Source organism: Siphateles boraxobius, unplaced genomic scaffold (assembly GCF_051911475.1).
Source record: "Siphateles boraxobius isolate OS27281-9 unplaced genomic scaffold, OSU_SipBor_1 226, whole genome shotgun sequence".
Classification (NCBI taxonomy): Eukaryota; Metazoa; Chordata; class Actinopteri; order Cypriniformes; family Leuciscidae; genus Siphateles; species Siphateles boraxobius.
In genome coordinates this window covers 64,753-86,072 of record NW_027508840.1, presented here as the reverse complement: position 1 = coordinate 86,072, position 21,320 = coordinate 64,753, and the positions used below count along the sequence as shown (strand labels likewise).

Here is a 21,320-nt window from a genome sequence, read left to right as displayed (position 1 = left end):
CTCTGTATCCTTTACTGTTTCAACAGCTATCTGCCTGGACTTTGCGTCTGATATCGGAAGTGCAGAAGACACCATGCTCACTTGACACTGAACATCCTCTTCAGTGGTACTTTCGATGTTACTTGTAGGTGCTCGTGAAAGCATATCTGCTATTATAAGGTGCTTTCCTGGCGTGTAGATCAGTTCAAAGTCATACCTCTGCATTTTCATCTTTAAACGTTGGATCCTTGGTGACATTTCATTCAAATTCTTTTTGATAATGGCAACTAGGGGACGATGATCTGTCTCCACTGTGAAGGAGGGTAGGCCATAAACATAGCTGTGGAACCTCTCCAGGCCAAACACTAGCCCCAGACATTCTTTTTCTATTTGAGCATATCGACACTCAGTCTCTGTCATGAACCTGGATGCGTAGGCCACTGGTTTCCAATGCTCACCTTCAGCTTGTAGAAGCACTGCACCAATTCCGTTCTTTGAGGCATCTGTCGATACTTTGATCATCTTTGTCGGGTCGTAGAATGCCAGCACAGGTGCAGTTGTCAGTGTTTCATTGAGTTTTTGCCATTCATGTTCATGTCTACTTGTCCATTTAAACTCAGTCTCTTTGTGTAGGAGTTCACGGATGCAAGATGTTTTTGCGGATAAATTTGGAATAAATTTACCTATGAAATTGACCATCCCCATGATGCGTAACACTCCAGTCTTGTCAGTAGGCCTTGGCATGTCTATTATGGCATTGACTTTTTCTTGGTCGGGTTGAATGCCTTGTGCAGAGAGCTTGTGTCCAAACTGGCATTTGCTCTTGTTTAGCTTTAATCCATACTTTTGTACCTGCTCCAGCACTTTTGTCAGCCTCGCATTATGTTCTTGGACTGTGGAGCCCCACACGATAATGTTATCAACATACACCCGAACTCCATCTAGTCCCTCGATAATATGCTCCATGGCTCTGTGAAATATCTCAGATGCTGAGATGATGCCAAAGGAAAGTCTGAGGAAGCAGTATCTGCCAAAAGGCGTGTTAAAGGTGTAATATTTGGTGCTGTTTTCATCCAATTTTAGCTGCCAGAAACCCTGTGATGCATCAAGTTTTGAGAAATATCTGGCACCCCTCATCTCACTTGTGATTTCTTCACGCTTTGGTATCTGAAAATGCTCACGCCTAATGTTCTCATTCAGATCCTTTGGGTCCATACATATCCTCAGGTCGCCATTATTTTTCTTTGCGCACACCATGTAGTTGACCCAGTCAGTTGATTCTTCAACTTTCTTTATCACACCCAACATCGTCATCCTGTCCAGTTCCTTTTTCAAACGGTCTCTCAGCGGTGCTGGAACTCTTCGTGCAGCATGCAAAACTGGTTGTGCATTTTCTTTTAACTGGATTTTATATGTGAAGGGCAGTGCACCAAGACCTCTAAAAACATCTTCATAGTTCTGTGTTATGGAGTCAACAGTGTCACTCGGTGTACTTGCAGCTGTGTTGATGCAATAGACTCTTTTTACCAGCCCCAAATTCTCACAGGCTTTATCACCCAGTAGTGAATCAAGGTCCTCAGCAACAACAGAGAATAATAGGTGGTGTACTTTTTCTTTTACAGTCACTTTCAGCCTGCATGTACCTAAACACTCTATTTTCTGTCCATTGTCATCTTTCAACTCTGTCATTCCTTTGCGTATTTTTGGTTTCATTTTCATCACTTTAATGTCAGACGTGCTAATCAGGTTTGCCTTTGCACCAGTGTCCAGTTTCATTGTTATTATAGTCCCATTTATCTCCAATGGTGCTGTCCACTTATCCTCTCTGACAGCATTGACTTATTTTTCTGTTTCATCTTCACAGTTAACCATACCAACAAAGAATGTTTCACACAGATCTGTGTCCTCCACTATGTTTATATATTTTCTATTCTTCTCCTCTTTTCTTTTTGAGAAACACTGCTTTGCAAAATGGCAAAATGGTTCTTGCCCCGACAATTAGAGCATAGCTTACCATAAGCTGGACACTGTTTTGGCTTATGCTGCAAACCACAGCGTTTTCAATTAAATTCTTGTCCGTCTGTTTGCTGTGCAGGTCGGGTCTGCGTGCACCTCCTTCCTTCACTGGAAACAGCACCGACAGCCGCGTCATCACTTTCTCTGACGCTCGCTTTGCTCGCCGACGCCGTCATCTCACTGAATGTCCTTACATGCATTTGCGAAAGCTCACTTGCCTGGCAGATCTTGATAGCCCCTTCCAAATTCAGCTCCGTTTCCCTCAGTAGCCTTTCCCTGACTTTTTTATCCTCCACACCAAACACAATCTGGTCTCTGAGCATGGAGTCCCTCAGTATAGCAAAATTGCATGACTGTGCTTTAAGCTTCAGGTCGGTCAGAGAATTATCAAAAGGTTCGTGCTGTCGCTCCACTAGTGAGCGAAAAACATATCTCTCATATGTCTCGTTCTTTTTTGGAGAGCAGTGGGCATCAAACTTCTCAAGCACTTTATCCAGCTCATCTTTGTCATCAGCATTATCATACACGAAGGTATTGTACACTTCTATGGCTTGAGGGCCTGCTATAGTTAGCAGTAACGCTACCTTCCTAGTGTCCGGCTTCGTCTCTAGGCCCATGGCCGCGATATACAGCTGAAACTGCTGCTTGAAGGTGCGCCAATTGCTGTCGACATTCCCCGTTAGTTTTAGACTACTCGGTGGCTTCAAAGAATCCATGTCGCTTTTCACAACGCATCCCGTTTCGATTTTTACTCCTGGTACCATGTTTTGTTCATTGTTGTGCATGAAATAAGCTGCATCTTTTTCATGAACATTTTCTCTCTGTTTATTCATCCATGCCCATATTGTGCTTTTTAACTTTCCCACCCTCACTACTGACCCCCTCTGTTACCCTATGACATTACAACCAATCATCACAGCAGGTGTCAGATCCACTGCGAAAAGATATCAGGCCTCCAGTTTTTAATATCACTGGATTTTCAGGAGCACGTCTGCTCAACACCTAATGTGATGATTATCACGGACTTGAGCGGGAAAGCCGAGCCTGAGGTGGGGCAGCAAAGTGGAGAGTGTGGTGTTAGTGTGCTGTGCAACACTTACCTGTCTCCACTAGCGGCAGGGGGCGTGTGAGAAGGCGGATGACCGGGTCCTCGAACGCACCAAGCTGCCTGTTGGCGACCAAGGGGGGGCTGAGGGGTGTAAGGCTATACAGGGTCACACCCGCCAAACAGACCCTGTTGGGACCCAGGAACAGATGAATTTGCTCTTTCTTTGAAGTGTGGGTACCGCTTGCTCCGCTTTTTTTTTTGGGGGGGGGGGGGAGCCAGCGTAACAGACACACACAAACAAAGACACCACCCGGCCCTCCTCCGGGGGAAGGAGTGACCAACTATAAGAGCATCCTCATCCATCCCTGGGTGGCCCCGCTCCGGAATGCTTTCGCTGTCGCTTGTCACCTGGCTTGGCAGCGCCTGGAGCGGGCTGGGCGTCCCTACTGCGGCCGGCTCTATGCTGAGGCCTGGGTGGAGGCTGCTGCAGAGGTCCAGCGGGAGCGGCGGCCGGGGAACGCCCTCGGCAATGAGCAGGCGGAGGAACTGCCACCGGTGGCGGGGTGGAGGCAGCAGCTGGCCACCGGGGCAGGATGTGTCGGATGACCTCCATCTGCGCTTGGGCGGCGGAAAACTGTTGGATGCAGTTCTCTGCCGCCTCGCCGACCAGCCCAAACTGGGAAATTGGGGAGACCAGGAACCGAAGCTTGTCCGCATCCGCCATATCAACCAGGCTGAGCCAACGATGGCGCTCCTGGACCACTAAGGTGGACATCGCCAGAGTGATCGCGCACGCCACAACACTCGTGCCCCGGATGGCAAGGTGGGATGCAGTGCAGTCCTCACCTATGAGTGCACGGTCTGGACTACCCTCGTGCATGTCCATGGGTGCCCTGGCCTGACAGACCTGAAGCAACGCCATGGCACGCAAGAGGAGTCGGCTTGCCCACAGGCCCATCGGAACGGACGAAAACTCACAGGCCTTTAGGGGGGAGACGAGGATCCCCCCAAAAGGTAGCGGCTGCCGGACACAGGTGCACCTGAGTTGACAGACCGCTCCATTGGAGGGATAGCCTCGCAACCCTTCACCGCTCCTCCATCAAGGGTAGTAAGGGGGAAAAGCTATTCAGTCAGTTTCTGGCAGAGAAAGGTGCCGTCCACAACCTGGTAAGGTCTCCATGCACTTCGGGAAAGAAAACCTCCACACTGGGGCGGTGAGCTGAGAACCAGCGTGGCCCGTCCCGAGATACCTAACCTCCAACCGAGACTGAACATGTATCATTCATGTAAACAAATCGCCTAAAATAAACTATGCTTCAATAAAGGTGATTGACTACTAATCGGTATCTTGGAGACAATTGGAGACACCAACTTACCATAACGTGACAACGCTTACGTTAGAATCTCGTCACTCACAAAAGGTGGCACGTTAGATAGAGTTACTCTTTTGGCAGGCAAGGAAAGAGGAAGAACTGAAACAAATTCTAACCAAAATTCCGAAAACCTAAACACTAGGCCATTGCACACCGAGACGAAATTTTCTAATCTTCCTCAATTGTCAAAACACTATTCAAGCACTCATTCAAACTGCTTGCTACGGATGCGAAAAAAGCAGAAAATTGAACCTGATCCGATTTTTTTATGACGGACAAAAGTTTCGTAGACAGTGAGCAAGCGTGATTGACATAACGTGAGGTCGAATTTTTTTTTTTAACGTGTGAAAATTTCGGATGCTGACGCTGCCTTTACACTGGCAGTTCAAATCAGCTCCGATACGGCTCCAAAACGAACGGAAGTCATTCATTTCCTATGGAGATTCGCAGACGTGCATAATTGCATGCGAATGGGTCCGAAATGGGTCCGAACGAGTGCGGTGCGAAGAAAATCATATCAGATGGTCATCCGGATGCGTTCAAAAAATTTAACTCTTGCGAAAGGCTACGGACGATTCCTATCCGACAATTCCAGCGGAACTTAGCGTTGCTATGGTACTGATAAACAAACCTGAATTCTTAACTTTTAATAAAATAAATAATGATTTTATAACGAAAGTTGTCATGTAATTTTTTTATTTTCATGATTTTATAACGTTAATACAATTAAAATGTAGGCTATAATTTATTATATAATTTATACATTTATGATTAATTATGTATAATTCTATTTATGACTCTATATCCCTCATCAGAAAGATCATACAGAATTGTACATTCTGACACTGACAGAATCAACCTTTGTAATCTCTCCGCCATTTTTGTTCTATTTGCTTCCGACGCTTTTCAACAGTGTAGTACGACGTCCGCTGGGGGCGTATTGCGAATTACAGAGCTGATTTCAACTGCCAGTGTGAAGGCAGCGTCAGTGTGCAATGGCGCGGATAAAACACCTGAGTGTCCAACCACCTCCCCAACAGCCAAGCACCAGTCCTCTATGCTCACCACAGACGCCACCTTCACTGCGTCCTACACACGGATAGCACACGGCCCTAGATATAGTATGACAATAAGAAAACAAAAAGACCAGAACAAACAAGAAAAAAAACAGTGTAGAGAAAATGATAGAAAAATTCACTCACAGAGAGAGAGAGAGAGAGAGAGAGAGAGAGAGAGAGAGAGAGAGAGAGAGAGAGAGAGAGAGAGAGAGAGAGAGAGAGAAAGAGACAGAGACCAAGTGTGTCAAATATTCTGTTCAGCTTGTCCACTTATGGGTTTGTTGCTTTATTGGCCTGAAATTTGGAATAGCCTGTTGACAAAGCATTTTAATTATAGGGGGAGACCAGGGACAGTTGTAACACTTTGTGCAATTTGTTATATTATAAACTCCAATCTGTCAGCTGCTGAAACAATGTGTTCAAGTGGTTTTATGAAAATATACAGATTGAAAAATTAATTTTAATACAGTCTCTCCACTCTTACAACCATCCCAGTGTACAGGGATGGTTGTAACACATGTCAGGGGTGGTTGTAGCCTGTCTAATATAGGCTACATAATAAATCAATCATATAACCTACTCAAAATGGAAAATATTATTTATCAGTCATTCCAGCGGGCACCTAGACGTCAATTTAACATCAATATGACATCAAATTGATGTCAAATAATGTCACGAAATAGTTCATAAATGAAAGTCATATTGACGTCAAAGTGTTCATGTCAATTTGATGTCAAGATTTTGATGTTTTGATGATTGTCAAAACATAACCAACACCATCAGATCATCTTTACTCTTTGTTCATCTGGCTGTTCACCACTCAGTTTCAGCAGCCAAACAAAATCTAAAGTTAAAAACTTTAGGGTCAAAAGCCCAACTAAAGCAAACATTGATCACCAAAATGGTGACTTAAAATTGTGATTTTCTCCTTCAGTGATTCTGCTTGTTAACATCAGGTGTCTTCAATAATGACCAATCATCACTCAATTAATCACTTAATTATCTCATTAACTTTAACACTGCTTCAGACACTGTTTGAAAAACAGTCATTGTTTGATGTCACATTTATGTTGTATTGATATCAAGGGGGCTTTCACACTGGCAGTTTAGTTCGGAACAGAGCACGGTTCGCATGAACAATCGCTAATGTGAACGCTGTCATGTGGACCCGGGTGCCCACTGTGTCCCGAATCCGAGACTACCTGGAGGAGGTGGTCTGAGTTCGGTTGCTCCCGAACCGTGCTGCGGTTCGCGTGTATGTGAAAGCAAGACGGACTCGGGTGTGCACTTGTTCAGGAAATAAAGTAGCCTATATCCTGCGTTTTAGCCGATTATGATGTATTTAGTTAAATAAAACACACGTAAGGGATGAAGATTTACCTTGGATACGAGCAAGAGTGAGTCTGCAGTGTATTCGCACATAGTGCGTGCAATCAGGGCAACAAATTAATGGAAATCCACTGTCTCTTCAAGAGTCAAATGGACTCCCCAGAGTCCATTTGCAAGCAGCAGAAAGACAGCTTATGCGACACACACACACACACACACACACACACACACACACACACACACACACACACACACACACACACACACACACACACACACACACAGTTAACCTACGTTGTTTACTCAGCTATGCATAATAGCACCCAATTAATAAAAAACAATATTGACCCGCGTCGTGTTTTCTATCATGCGCCGTGCACGTTTGCAATGACGTAAGATGCACGCAAACGCACCAGAGTTCGATAGAATCAAGTTGAGTGTGAAACCAGAACACTTTGACGTCAATATGACTTTAATTTTTGACCTATTTCGTGACGTCATTTTGAACAATGTTTGATGTCTGATGTTAAATTGACATCAAATGCCCACTGGGATGTTATTGTGACTATTCATTTCATACTTTTAAGTAGCCTAATGATTACCCTTTCCAGCACAGGAAATGGGACTCCCCTGTCTGTCTTCCTCTTTCTTATATTTGGCATGATGTAAGCAATCACGTTTCCACTGACTATTTTTATATAAAAAAAGATAATTACCTTAAAATGTGATTTGATGACATTTTACATTTAATTTGCAATGCACAGTGCATATTTTACTTTTAATTTGCGCATTAAACGGAAACTATGCAGTTTTTATAGCTTATGTAGCACGCCCGCCGTCTGACTGGCGTTGCTGCAGTAGATGAATTCTTTTGACCTCTGTTTGATAAAACAATGAGACAAACCAAGTTGTGCTGTTATCAGTAACGAGTCTCTCTGTAATCGCTTTATTACAATAATTCCAAGATTATATATATATATATATAATATAATTAAATCACAATCTCTTGTGTCACCTTACATGTGACTCACTCAAAAAAAAACACAAATAAACATGTTACATCACTCTTGTAAGTGTCTTTCCTTTTATACTCAGGTAGTATTTTCCTCTGATAACTCAATACTCTTTCCCTTAAAACATACATCACCATGTATTACAGTCTCTGTTGTCTGTGCAAATGTATCCTAACTACTGTATAACTAAACAGTTGAGTGAACCATTTAAACTGAATTACAGTACATCGAATATACTTGATCAAAAGATCATTAGAACATCCAAATATCAGCAGTAACCTATACAATATAGTATGCAAAAATATATATTCAACAATAAAACGTTACATATGTATACATATACATATACTTCAATCTTATAACCCATGGCGATTGCTTAATACATCGCTTTTTATGCTATAAACACAATTATAAAGCTATAAACATCACATTACTTTGGGTATCCAGTGTGCTGGAGCCTCTAACCATTTAGATTGTATAATCCTAATACCAGGCCTAACGCGGCACGTACGCGAATGAAATGTAATTTTCATAAACACAACACCGTCTCTATTAAACATCTTAACTTTAGTCAGGAAATGTATAACCCTCTTAAAACAGTGTACACACGGCATCAACATATTGTTTCATGTTTTCATGTCCCTGGTGATTGATTTCACCCACCTGTTTGATAAAACAATGAGACAAACCAAGTTGTGCTGTTATCAGTAACGAGTCGCTCTGTAATGGCGGCTTCTTCTCTGCGACTCAAAGTTACTCACATAGTCTCCGATCAGCACATTGTCTCCGCCTACTGTTCACTGAGGGTATTACTCATCACAAGTTCAGCATAATAACAGTAATTGAAACAAAATCATAAACACAATAAAATAAATCAAATACATAAAGAAAAATATAATTATTCCTGTGACTATACCAGTGGCGGATGCAGAACGTGACAGATGGGTGGGCCTGGATTAAGTCGAGGTGGGCCTGAATCTAGGGTTTAGTATGCTATATTTATGGAGATGAGAAATAAAAACCGCACTGTACAGCTATGATCAGCTGTTCGGCCGAGCTTTCGAAGTTGTTAATACGGAAAGACCGATGCTGACCGGTTGTTTTTTGTCAAATGACCTTGCGGCACTCTCTGAAAAGTTGAGATGTTTTTCATCTCGCCGCGACATATAGGCGCGCCTGGAAAAACGAGCGCGCTGCAGCCTGCACCACATGCGTATGGCAACTGCAAGCAGTGTTGCCAGATTGGAAATGTCCAATTATCGTACCAGGAGTTCAAAATGATCTATTTGGAAGAACATTATCGTACACGACGTAAACGTGAAGAATACAGCTATTTATCCCAACATGTAGGATGGATTAGATGGAGCAGTGTTGACGTGCGGCCGGGCGACATGTGTGGTGCCTGTGTGTGTGTGTGTGTAGGCTATAGGCTACGTGCTTGCGTGCAGGCAGGTGAGCCTGCAAAATGATTCTGGGTCAGAGAGAGAAGCGGTAGGATGTGTGTTTGGACGAACGACTGAAAACTCTGAAATTATCGTACATTATGGGATTTTTTTCATTTTTGATCGTACATCGTACAGAGGTCAAAATTATCGTACAAATACGATAATTATCGTCCATCTGGCAACACTGATGGCAAGCTAAAGTATTCATAAAGCATGCGGGACGCGCGATTTGCCATAAAAGCGCGCGTTCTTAACGTGCACTTTGTGGTCACGGAAAACGCGCGCCAGAAATTTGTGGTTTTTGCATTAAAAAAATAAATAAATAATGTATGAAACTTTATTGTAAAGTGTTACCGGAATTACAACTGGAAAATTTGCGAGATGTGTCTCGAACGAAGGGATTAAGGGACTGTCCGAGGTGCTGAAATAAAAAACAGTGAACTTGAAACCGAGAGTTGTTTTTCTTTTCTTGTTACAAAAACACTTCAGAGGCATAAAACACCTGCAGACAGAAACAATATCATTTAAATAGCAGATCACACGTCGATGACGCACGTTTTGATGCAAAAAACGCGCGTTTCTGACGCGCATTTTCCATGACCACAAAGCACACGTTAACAACTCGCGCTTTTATGACAAATCGCGAGTCCCTTGGCAGTCGAAACGCATGCGTTTGACGAGTCAATCAGATGCCTGACCACGTCTTTCACGACCGCGTCGCTTCCATTATGTAGGCCTAGATCTGAAATAACAAACTTGAGCGCGCAAAAGACGCGATATGTGAACGGGCCCGTCTTTGTCTTTCCAAGACACGGTGTTCATGTGATCAATGAGCCTCGTCCCCTCTCCTTGCAAGGGTGTCAAAGTCTGGACAAAATATGTACAGTGACATGACATAACTGCCAGATTCAAACTGTGCGTTCGCGCGTTGTCTGGCGCTGAGCCAGAGATGGACGCGCTCAGGCTTGTCATATATCATATAAAGTGTTCGTCGGGCCGTAAATGGCCAAACTTAATTCATTATTATTATTATTATTATTATTATTATTATGCAAATAAAAAATTTCGTTTTTATTAATCTGATTGGGTGGGCCACCTGTCAATCTGGGTGGGCACGTGCCCACCCAGGCCCGCCCATAAATCCGCGCCTGGACTATACATACAGGGTGTCACACTTAATTTGTTTTTAAAATATAAATGAAACTTGGTTGGTGATACTGGGACGGTTGTAACGGGGCGTTACAACCGTCCCAGTATCACCAATGTTTTCATCTCATGTGAGCTAGCTTGACTGCTAGTTTGACACTTGTTAGCCATTTCTATTTTTAGCTTACAAAACAGTGATTCTAATAATACTTGCTTGAATTCATGAACATTTTGACTTATAGCAGCATCCAAAAAAGTACATCAGAAAGAAAAGTAATTTTTTTACCTCAAAAACAACCTTTTGTGGATAACTCCGTGAGGAAGTTTCAAATGTGGCTCCCTTTTTGGCAAAAATGGAGGGAAACTAACTGAGCATGAGCACAGTGAGTGTCATCGCTGTAGGTTGTTTCTGATTGGAGGAATTCAAGGTGTTACAACCGTCCCCTGTTATAACTGTCCCTGCTCTCTATTTAAATACATAACAGAATTACACCAAAATAGAAAAACACACACATAAACATTCAAATAGTTCTTTCCTTATATGAATTATAGTTAATTACGCTTAGGCTATTTACAACAAACCATTTTATCCTTACAATATCAATATATATATTTTATGTTTAAATGAGGATGAGAAATTAAAGATGATTCCTTCATATGCTGATATGAGATGTGTTATTATGTCTTATATCAGGATGGCCATACGTGTGGTTTTGTTTCTAACACTATTTACTGGGATGTGCGTCGCTGATTCCAGAGGTATGTGTTTAAAATAATAGATGTAAAAATGCCTAGATTTGAACATCTGTAATCATTGTGTATCATTACATATTAATCAGATTAAATGATTAAAATTATAGGCTGAGATATTGTTATTGAAAATCAGTGATTTTTTTTATTTATGAAGACTCTTGTTTTTGTATTTAATAATGTGTGTATAACTGTTATTATTTTATTTACAGTAAAGGACACACCACCGTGCTCATGTGTTCCAAGTGAGTGTTCTTCATTAATTTGAATGCTGTCAGTAACACATAGATTATGATATACATACTGAACATTTGGTATCCAGACAGTTGTTATTGCAAAATAACCCATGGCTATGTGGCTATCCACAAATAAATACTTTTGGACACGAAATATCTTGTGCGTAACGTTTACTGTTAAACGTTATTAGCCTAAACAACAAATCGGGTAATCTGGCTTTCAACTCAGTGCCGAGCCTCTTTAAGACATCACCGCACGTCACTGACAAGTTTGTACCCAGCACTTGTGAAAATGCACTTCCGAATGCGTGTCTGTCCCCAGCACATTTCAAACCAAACTGAGGCCCGTGATGAAGGCCAGTATCACTGATATTAATATACTGATGTCTGATGAAAAAGATTTTTTACTTTTGAAAATTATAACAACTTTTAATGTAAGTGAACTTAAAACAATCCTCACATAATCCCAAAAATAAATAAATGTATTACATAAATGTAATATTTACCTGGTATACAGAAATTGAATAAGATTATCAAACAGTCCGCACTGCATGAATTATAAATTACTTATTAAAGCTACAAACAATCTTTAGTCAAGAGCAGTGAGTGATTTTCTTTGTTCTTTGTTTTCACTTTACTGACAGAGAGAATTAGTGGCTGCTGTCACTTTAAGATCTGCCGCTGCTGACAGGATCTCACGCGTCTCATTTTCTCATTTACTCTTGTTAATTTTAGACTTTATTTAACTAATTTAAGACTGCTTTTCTGTTATGAAGATACTAGACAAATCAGACATTTTGGCATAAATATGTGTGTTATTGTTCGTTTAACAGTCCTTCCAGAAAAACGCTGAATTTTTTTGTGATTGTTGCGGGCAAAAATCCTTGATTATGCGGCCCGTTTTCTTTAAAAATGCAATGGAATATGCGGGATATTTATGCAATTTTATGAGATGAAATTGCGGGAACTTGCAAAAATTGCGGGAACTTGCAAAAACTGCGGTTTGATGAAAAAGAGAAAAAAAGTGATTCCCCATCACCCTGTTCTCACTAGCTACTACCTTAATGTAAAGAGTAATTTCTTATTACTTCCTTTGATAAGCAAGCATACTACATCATAGAAAGTGCTGGGAATATTTAATTTCTCATTTTGTTTTATTTCAGACTGTAACGAGTGTAAATAAGCTGTGGCCCCTTTAAGAGCTGCGCGCTCCCTGTTGAACTGTCTGCAGTGTTATATTGTACGTGCGCCTCGAACACCCCATGTGTGCGGGTAATTTCTGTTTGATGCTACTTCTTTTATCTTATTTTGTTTATTAAGTAACGATGTGACGGTAGAACGTGTGACAGACAGTTATACGAGTTCGATTTGGGAATAAAGAGCGAGTTGTGAGATGCCAATCGCCTCCGTGAGTCTGTCTGGCCCCCGCAATAACTTCAGCTGTGAGCTATCCCATCGCGTAATTGCGTCACTTCATAACGTTCCCATGGAAACAGGGAGAAATGGCTGCTCAACTTTCTGCTAAGATGTATGTGACTTTTTTGCAACGAAAATGCGAGGATTATGAAATCATCCAAGCCCCGCATATTTTGCACGGAAATCGGCAATTTATGCGGTGAAAGTGCAGAGTATTTGAAAAAAATGCGGCCCCCGCATAAATATGCGGACTTTGACTGATTATGCATTGAATTCAGCGATCGCATAATCGCGTTTTTCTGGAGGGATTGTTCCTGTTTACACGAGAACGATTCTGGGTGAAAACGTAAAAATATTTTATCGGATGTGCCTTTCGTTTACACGGCGACGGCGTTTTGGAGGCTTAAAAACGCAAAAAAGTGAAACCACCCTCCAGAGTGGACATCTTAAAAACGATCCACCTTCGCGTTCCAAACAGTAAAAACGCAAATCTGCTCTCTGTGGCTCTCGTCGCGTACGTGTTTACGTCACAGGCATGCGCCATTACAGGAAAATAACCCCAATATGTTGGATTATTACGTCGGACATTCAAATTGCCATAGCAGCTCTGATAAACGTACAAGAGTCTTTTCAGCAGTTGTACAAAATATCCTCAGATATTGGTGTTGTTGTGTCGCAGTGCTTCACATTGCCACCTAGCCGACTGGAGTGCATACTACATTGAATTTCACACACTTTTGCGTCACCATATGCACGCGGATTTGTTGAACTGTCACTGCAAATCTCTACACACAAATCCCTTCATTTCTCATTGCCTACACCATGTTGTCATTTAGAAAGCACTAGCATTCAGTATTGTTCACTGAAGTCAGCATAGCTTCAGCTCAGATAGCACACAAATACACAAGTGGAAACACTAAGAGACAAAATTGATCACACACCAATCAGAACCTGCAATAGAGAGATGAAAGGGCCAGAGTCAGTTCATTGGGTTTAGAAACAATGGATCCAGAAAGACATGAAGGAAGAGGTCGAGGACACTGGAGTGGAGGAGGAAGGTGAAGGGCGAGGAGACAAGCAGTCTCGGAAAAATGAAATGCGTGCCACTCCAGTTGCCCATGTCTTTGTCCATGGTCTGACTGAGGGAGACTGGGAAACGAGTACAGACAAAGAGTCGCTTCACCGTCACCTCGATCATAAGAACCTTCAAAAACAGGTACAGTAGATGTACTTCAGACTCTCTCTACTGTAACTTTTGCTGTTACAACACACACACGTACTGTAGCTGTTGCACTATACTACTGTAATAAAAAGAAATGCATTAAATTGCCTCAGATACAGAGGCACAAAAGGATGTTACAGTTACAGTAATCAGTACTTCTATTTTTCTAGGACACAGAGACGATAAAATGGAAGAAGCCTGCCAAATATTTCAGTTGATGCGTGTCAGCGGGGAACAGGCACGCAAGAGTGAATGGTTTTGAGTGTAGAGCTTCATTTTGACCTGACAATAGGATGTTTGGGGAATTGGGCGACGTTATGGATTTGTGTTTACTGTTTTTAGAATATGAGGCATAGTTTCAAGAAATGCATTTAAGCAATCGAGAAAAACTGTAAACGCACTGAACACTCTGCATAAGACAGAACAATCTGTCATAAAGTCACATATATGCCATTTCAAAACACTGCCATTCAGAATGACACTACATGAGCTAATTGGCCAATACATGTACATGTGCACCTGGCCAAACACCTCTATGGTTAATTGTTAACACTTCAATCTTTTTCAGTTTACTGTTTTTTGTGAGCATATTTCTGTTCAGTCCGATGTAAATATATCTGCTGTGCATATGTTGCACTGACTTGTTTGGTGAAAAATAAAAAAATAAATGTTTCAACAGCATGTGTGTGTATCTGGAAATATTTCTGTGCATGTGAACAATCGGAAGAATTTTCTACAATTTGAACTATTTTAGTATTATGGCAAAAGCATACTAAAGATGAGAGTGCTTTTCATTATGCCCAACAGTGTGCAGTTGGTTAGACAAAAATCTGGTAATATGAATGAAGTGTGTGCCATTTCAAAATTTTGATTTTGATAATGCTATATGTAGTTTTGGTTGCAGTGCTTCATTTTGCAGGATATATTAGGTATTCTGCAGTGTGTGGTTTTGTGAACTGTGTTAAGTATTTTGATAAAACCAGCCTAGTTTGCAAAATTGTGTGTTAGCAATTGGAAAAACTGTATTGCTATTTGCTGATGACGGTCATTATCTGGAAATATCAGACCTCAGAATGTCACGACTGACCAATCAGATTCAAGTATTCCAGAGAGCCGTGTAATAATCATTTGGATTACATAGTTAAGCATTATTTTGCCCATTATATTGGGATTATACTTTAGCACATAAAAGTAAAAAAAGAAAAGCTATTGTTTGTTATTTTATGTTATACAGGGAATCTTGCTCTTGGAGCCCCAGCTGTCCAGTCTTCCACACGCAGTGGAACAGAAGGAGCTAAAAATGCTGTCGATGGCAAAAGGCATTTGGTTCAAGGATCATGCAGTCATACTAATGCAGACAGAGACCCCTGGTGGAGAGTTGACTTGGGGGAAGTCTACGGGGTAACCAGGGTCAGCATCACTAATACAGGAGATGGTAATTCAGGGAGGATAAATGGTGCTGAGATCCGTATCGGCAACAGCCTGGAATATAATGGCAACAATAATGTGCTGTAAGTATTGTCTCTCTTTAATACTCTTAGATCATTACTAAATTAGATAACATTACTTTGAAAAAATCATTTTAATATAAACACTTGCCTTTGACAGAAGTACATTTAATATGCTTCATGCAGTTTTAATACGCCCCTCTCTATTTCTCTATGACTCTCTGTCTTCACAGGGCTGCAACTGTTGTGTCTATCCCAGCTGGAGTCACAAAAACATTTAAGTTTAAGCCTATTAATGGACGATATGTCAACATTTTTATACCTGGGCGCAATAAATATCTCACACTGTGTGAAGTCGAGGTGTTTGCAGGTGAGGGACAGAGAGAGAAGACTCTGTGATAGAATTTGATTATGTTCTTATTAATGTGTGTATAACTGTTATTATTTTATTAACAGACACATCAACGTATACTTGTGTTCCAAGTGAGTGGAATTCTTCATTACTTTGAATGTTGTCAGTAACACATAATATAATTATTCTTACTGAATATATTCTTACATATCAGATTCTTACTAAACATTTGATAACCAATAAGGGATAATGTGAATCAACACAGTTGTTATCGTAAAGTAAAACCTGAAAGGCTGATCAGGACCCCGTATTATTACATGGCTACTAACCACAAATAAATTATTTTGGGCATAAAATATTAATTTGAGTTGAAATATTATATTGGCTAAAGCTTCTGTGAAGAAAAAATATTCCTAGCAAGACAAATGAACAAGTTCAAACAAGACAAACAATTAAGGGATAATGTACAGTCATGTACACCAAATTAACAATTACCTGGACATATTGACTTGAGATTAAACTGTTTTAAATTCTTGCCAGTTTATTATCTTAGAGTCTGTTAAAAACAATCATTTGGGCAACAAGACAAACACTACAGAGTCTCAATACTAAAAATACTTCAATACATAATATCATAATATTTCAATACAATCAATAACTATAACAGAGACGCAACAGGCAGAGAGAGAGCGGGTCCACAGTGTGATACAAGAAACATTAAAGAAAGGCCGGCTCCAGAAACCCGGATGAGTGTGTGTTATACAGCGTTGCTGTTGATGATGTCATTATCTGGAAATATCAGACCTCAGAATGTCACGACCGACCAATCAGATTCAAGTATTCCTGAGAGCTGTGTAATAATCATTTGGATTCAGTGTTGCCAGACGTACGATACTTATCGTATTTGTACGAAAATATTGACCTCTGTACGATGTATGATCAAAAATGAAAAAAGTGTGCCTCTTGAAGCGCATGTAAAACCCGTCAACAAATCCGAATAATCCACCATACAACCCCCCACCCCCACCCCCACCGCGTATAACTCGTGTACGATAATTTTCTTCCAAATACGATAATTTTGAACTTCAGGTACGATACTTGGACATTTCCAATCTGGCAACACGGTTTGGATTACATAGTTTAGCTTTATTTTGCCCATTATATTGGGATTATACTTTAGCACATTGTAACGAGGTTCGTAGTTGTGGGAAGAAGGAGGCGGTAACCGGCGAACTTTTAAAGACTTTAATAATTAAACAAACACCAAAACAAAAGTATAAGCCAGCAGCCCTTCACGGACCATCTCCACTGTCGTCGCTCCTCCTTTTATGCTTCCGCTCCTCCGTGAGAGATGCGTGACCGCTGCGTCGCACAGGTGTCGCTCATTATCAATCACGCCACCGGCCTCGCGCCGTTCTCTCACGTCCCTCGGCCTCGTCCTGCTGGCCACACACATTAAAGTAAAAGAAAAAGAAAAGATATTGTTTATTATTTTATGTTAAACAGGGAATCTTGCTCTTGGAGCCACAACTTACCAGTCTTCCACAAACGGTCATAACAGTGGAGCTGTAGCTCAAAAGGCTGTCGATGGCAACAGGAATTCAATTATGAGTGGTGGGTCATGCACTTATACTAATTTGGACAGAGACCCCTGGTGGAGAGTTGACTTGGGGAAAGTCTACAAGGTAACCAGGGTCAGCATCACTAATCGTGGAGATTGTTGTGCAGAGAGGATAAATGGTGCTCAGATCCGTATCGGCAACAGCCTGGAAAATAATGGCAACAATAATGAGCTGTAAGTATTGTCTCTCTTTAATACTTACACAAATGGTTGGAAAAAAAGTAGCCTAAAGAAAATAACATTACTTTGAATAAATCCTTTTAATATGAACTTTGACAGAAGTACATTTAATATTTCTCTATTTCTCTGTGTCTTCTCAGGGCTGAAGCTGTTGTGTCCATCCCTGCTGGAGAGACAAAAACATTTAAGTTTAAGCCCATTAATGGACAACATGTCAACATTTTTATACCTGGGCGCACTGAACATCTCACACTGTGTGAGGTCGAGGTGTTTGCAGGTGAGCAATAAAAGGGGAGAGAGAGAGATGGTGTGTTAGACATTTGTACTATTTATATTATGTGTACATTGCCTTAATGATTCTTTTCTTGATTTCATTGCCAGATTAAGTGGAATGAGAGGATGTTACACCACAGTCCACTGATCCTACAAGCAAAACACCAAACTTCTGTTTTCTGAGCAATGCGTATATTGCTTTTTTTAATATATATTTTTTTCATTTTACCTATATGCACCTTTTATGCTTAAAATAAAGGATAAGTTTCAGTGCACATTCAGTAAAGGTTTGAAATCGTTTTTAAAATGAACCTGACTCTTAACCCCAATTTAATCCAGGGGTTTGTATATTTAATCATCTTTGTTGATCTTTCTGCTTTCTATATCAATAAATTACTACACCATTGCATGTTGTATTGCACGATTCTGGATTAAAAATGTTCAATTGGATATGGATATTTACAATGAGGAGGAGGTATAGTTGTAAGGGGATCCACTGCAACCCAAGTGCAGTTTATTTATAAACATAACATATCAAACATAAAACAAAAGCATGGCGTGGCATGAACTCAAAAATATAAACATGGACATAAAGCTTACCGTACAGTGGAACAAAACTTGACAAAGATACATGGCAAACATGAGGGCTTAAATATATACAAGACTAATGACAAGACAAGGGACACCTGTGAACAATGAAACAATGAACCAATGTCAAAACACATGGCAGGATCACATGACAATTAGGGAATCACATGATAACACACAGAAACATGAGAGGCTTGTTCGACTTGAACCGGCGCTGCGCAGACCGATCGGTTGATGACATCAAAGTACCGCGAGAGCGATTCAAAAGCATAAGGAGCCGTCTGCTCTCTAATCGCTCTCGCGGTACTTTGATGTCATCAACCGATCGGTCTGTGCAGCGCCGGTTCAAGTCGAACAAGCCTGACAATTACATGAAACGTGACCAAGACAAGACCAAATCGTGACAAATCCCCCCTCTATGAGTGGCTCCAGACACCCAAACAAAAGAAAAAATGTTCAAGGAGGGTGGTGGAGCGGAGGCGGTCTTGGGGGAGGGATGGTGGGTTTCCCCAATGCAGGGGGAAAGGACATGGGACATGGCATGGCGTGGCATGGCGTGGCATGGCGTGGGCGGACTTGGGCCGTGGAGCGTGGGCTGCGCTGGCAGTGCAGGAATCCAGGACGGCACGGAATCATGGTCCTATCAAGGGACCTACTGCCCCCCAAGCCCCCCAACCAACAAAAAAAATATTTTCTTGGGGGCAGCTACATTTACATTTACATTTATTCATTTAGCAGACGCTTTTATCCAAAGCGACTTACAAATGAGAACAATAGAAGCAGTTAAACTAACAGTAGGACAACAATACGCAAGTGCTATAACCCCTCTCAGTTTAACTTTAGTGCTTTTTTTTTGTTTTGTTTTTTAATAGAATAGAAGAGAAGAGAAAGTGTTAGTACTACTGAATCAAGTGCTGCCGAAAAAGATACGTCTTCAGCAGTTTCTTGAAAGTGGCTACTGACTCAGAAGCTGTGGTTGAGTTAGGCAGATCATTCGTCCAACAGGTGACAGTCATGGTAAAGGTCCGAGAAAGAGATTTTGTGCCTCTTTGAGATGGTACCACAAGACGACATTCGCTAGCAGAGCGCAAGTTTCTGGATGGCACGTAAGTCTGAAGTTATGAGTTTAGGTAAGAGAGAGCAGTGCCAGTGGTTGTTCTGTAGGCAAACGTCAGTGCCTTGAATTTAATGCGAGCGGCAACTGGCAACCAGTGCAATTTTGTGAGGAGAGGAGTGACGTGTGCTCTCTTTGGCTCATTAAAGACTACTCTGGCTGCAGCATTCTGGTTCAATTGTAGAGGTTTGACAGAGCAAGACCAGCCAGGAGAGCATTACAATAGTCCAGTCTGGATAAAACAAGTGCTTGGACAAGGAGTTGTGTAGCATGGTCTGTAAGGAAGGGCCTGATCCTCCTAATGTTGTGCAAGACAAATCTGCAGGACCAGGCAGTTCTAGCAATGTGGTCTTTGAATTTCAACTGATCATCAATTACAACCCCAAGGTTCCTAGCTGACCTTGATGGACTTATGGATGAGGAGCCTAGCTGAATGGAGAAGTTGTGATGAAGTGTTGGGTTGGCCGGGACCACAAGTAGCTCTGTCTTCGCAAGGTTTAGTTGAAGGTGGTGGTCCTTCATCCAGCCAGAAATGTCTGTTAGGCAGGCTGAGATACGAGCAGCTACCGTCGGATCGTCAGGCTGGAATGAGAGGTAGAGTTGCGTGTCATCAGCGTAGCAATGATAGGAAAAGCCATGTTTCTGAATCACAGATCCTAGTGATGTCATGTAGATGGAGAAGAGGAGTGGTCCAAGCATTGAGCCCGGAGGCACCCCAGTAGCTAGATGTTGGGTCTTAGATACCACACCTCTCCACGACACACTAAAGGACCTACCTGAGAGGTAAGACTCGAACCATTGGAGTGCAGTTCCCGAGATGCCCTTCCTCTTTAGGATTGACAGGAGGATCTGGTGGTTAACTGTGTCAAAAGCAGCAGACAGATCCAGCAGGATGAGGACTGAGGATTTGGAAGCTGCTCTTACCAGTCTCAGATCTTCAATTACTGAGAGCAGGGCAGTCTCAGTTGAGTGTCCGCTCTTGAAACCAGACTGATTGTTGTCCAAGAGGTTGTTCTGTGTAAGAAAGAAGGAGATCTGGTTGAAAACAACTCGTTCAAGTGTCTTCGCGACAAATGGAAGAAGAGATACCGTCTGTAACCTGTTAGATGTGCTGGATTTAGATTGGGTTTCTTAAGCAGTGGGGTTACTCGAGCCTGGTTAAAAGCTGTGGGAAAAGTACCAGTGTGAAGAGAGGTGTTTATGATGTGCGTGAGTGTGGGTACAACTGAGGAAGAAATGGCTTGAAGTAGATTAGTGGGGATTGGATCAAGCGGACAGGTAGTAGGGCGATTGGAAAGGAGGAGTTTAGAGACTTCCGCCTCTGAAAGTAGAGAGAAGGAGGGTAGAGAGTGTGCGTTTGTTGGTAAAATGTGTGTGTCAGTTTGTGGATTGGTAAATTGGCCACTGATGGTGGTTGTTTTTTCTATGAAGAATGTGGCAAAATCGTCAGTTGTTAGGGTTGATGAAGGAGGAGGAGGAGGAGGGTTAAGAAGAGAGGAGAAGGTTTTGAAAAGCATGCGAGAGTCAGAAGAATTGAAAATTTTGTTGTGATAGTAAGCCATTTTAGCAGTAGAGATATTAGCAGAGAAGGAAAAGAGGAGGGATTGATAAAGACTATGCTATGGGGTTATGGGCACCAAAAAGACACAGGCTCAGGAACAGACACGGGCATCAGATGTGTGCGCGGCCACACACACATGGCTGTGGCCATAA

At 41.7% G+C, this 21,320-nt stretch overlaps 2 protein-coding genes across 15 annotated transcripts in view; one reads left to right on the top strand and one right to left on the bottom strand.

Annotated features, from left to right (window-relative positions):
* The window catches only part of ncdn (neurochondrin), a 219,944-nt gene extending 210,887 nt beyond the window's left edge, over window positions 1–9,057 (bottom strand). The window contains exon 1 of the mRNA XM_077240359.1: window positions 9,046–9,057. The gene's annotated coding sequence lies outside the window, so the exon portion shown is untranslated. The remainder of the gene's footprint in view (window positions 1–9,045) is intronic.
* LOC143747549 (uncharacterized) overlaps window positions 1–21,320 on the top strand; it is a 177,955-nt gene that overhangs the window by 114,058 nt on the left and 42,577 nt on the right. For 11 of the 14 annotated variants that reach the window (XM_077240366.1, XM_077240363.1, XM_077240372.1 and 8 more), the window contains one exon: window positions 15,713–15,849. In XM_077240366.1, coding sequence (XP_077096481.1) covers window positions 15,713–15,849 — 137 coding nt within the window. Of the gene's footprint in view, window positions 1–11,369; window positions 11,403–15,265; window positions 15,543–15,712; window positions 15,850–21,320 lie in introns of all 14 variants that reach the window. The other 3 variants (XM_077240370.1, XM_077240367.1, XM_077240371.1) reach the window with 1 other exon arrangement.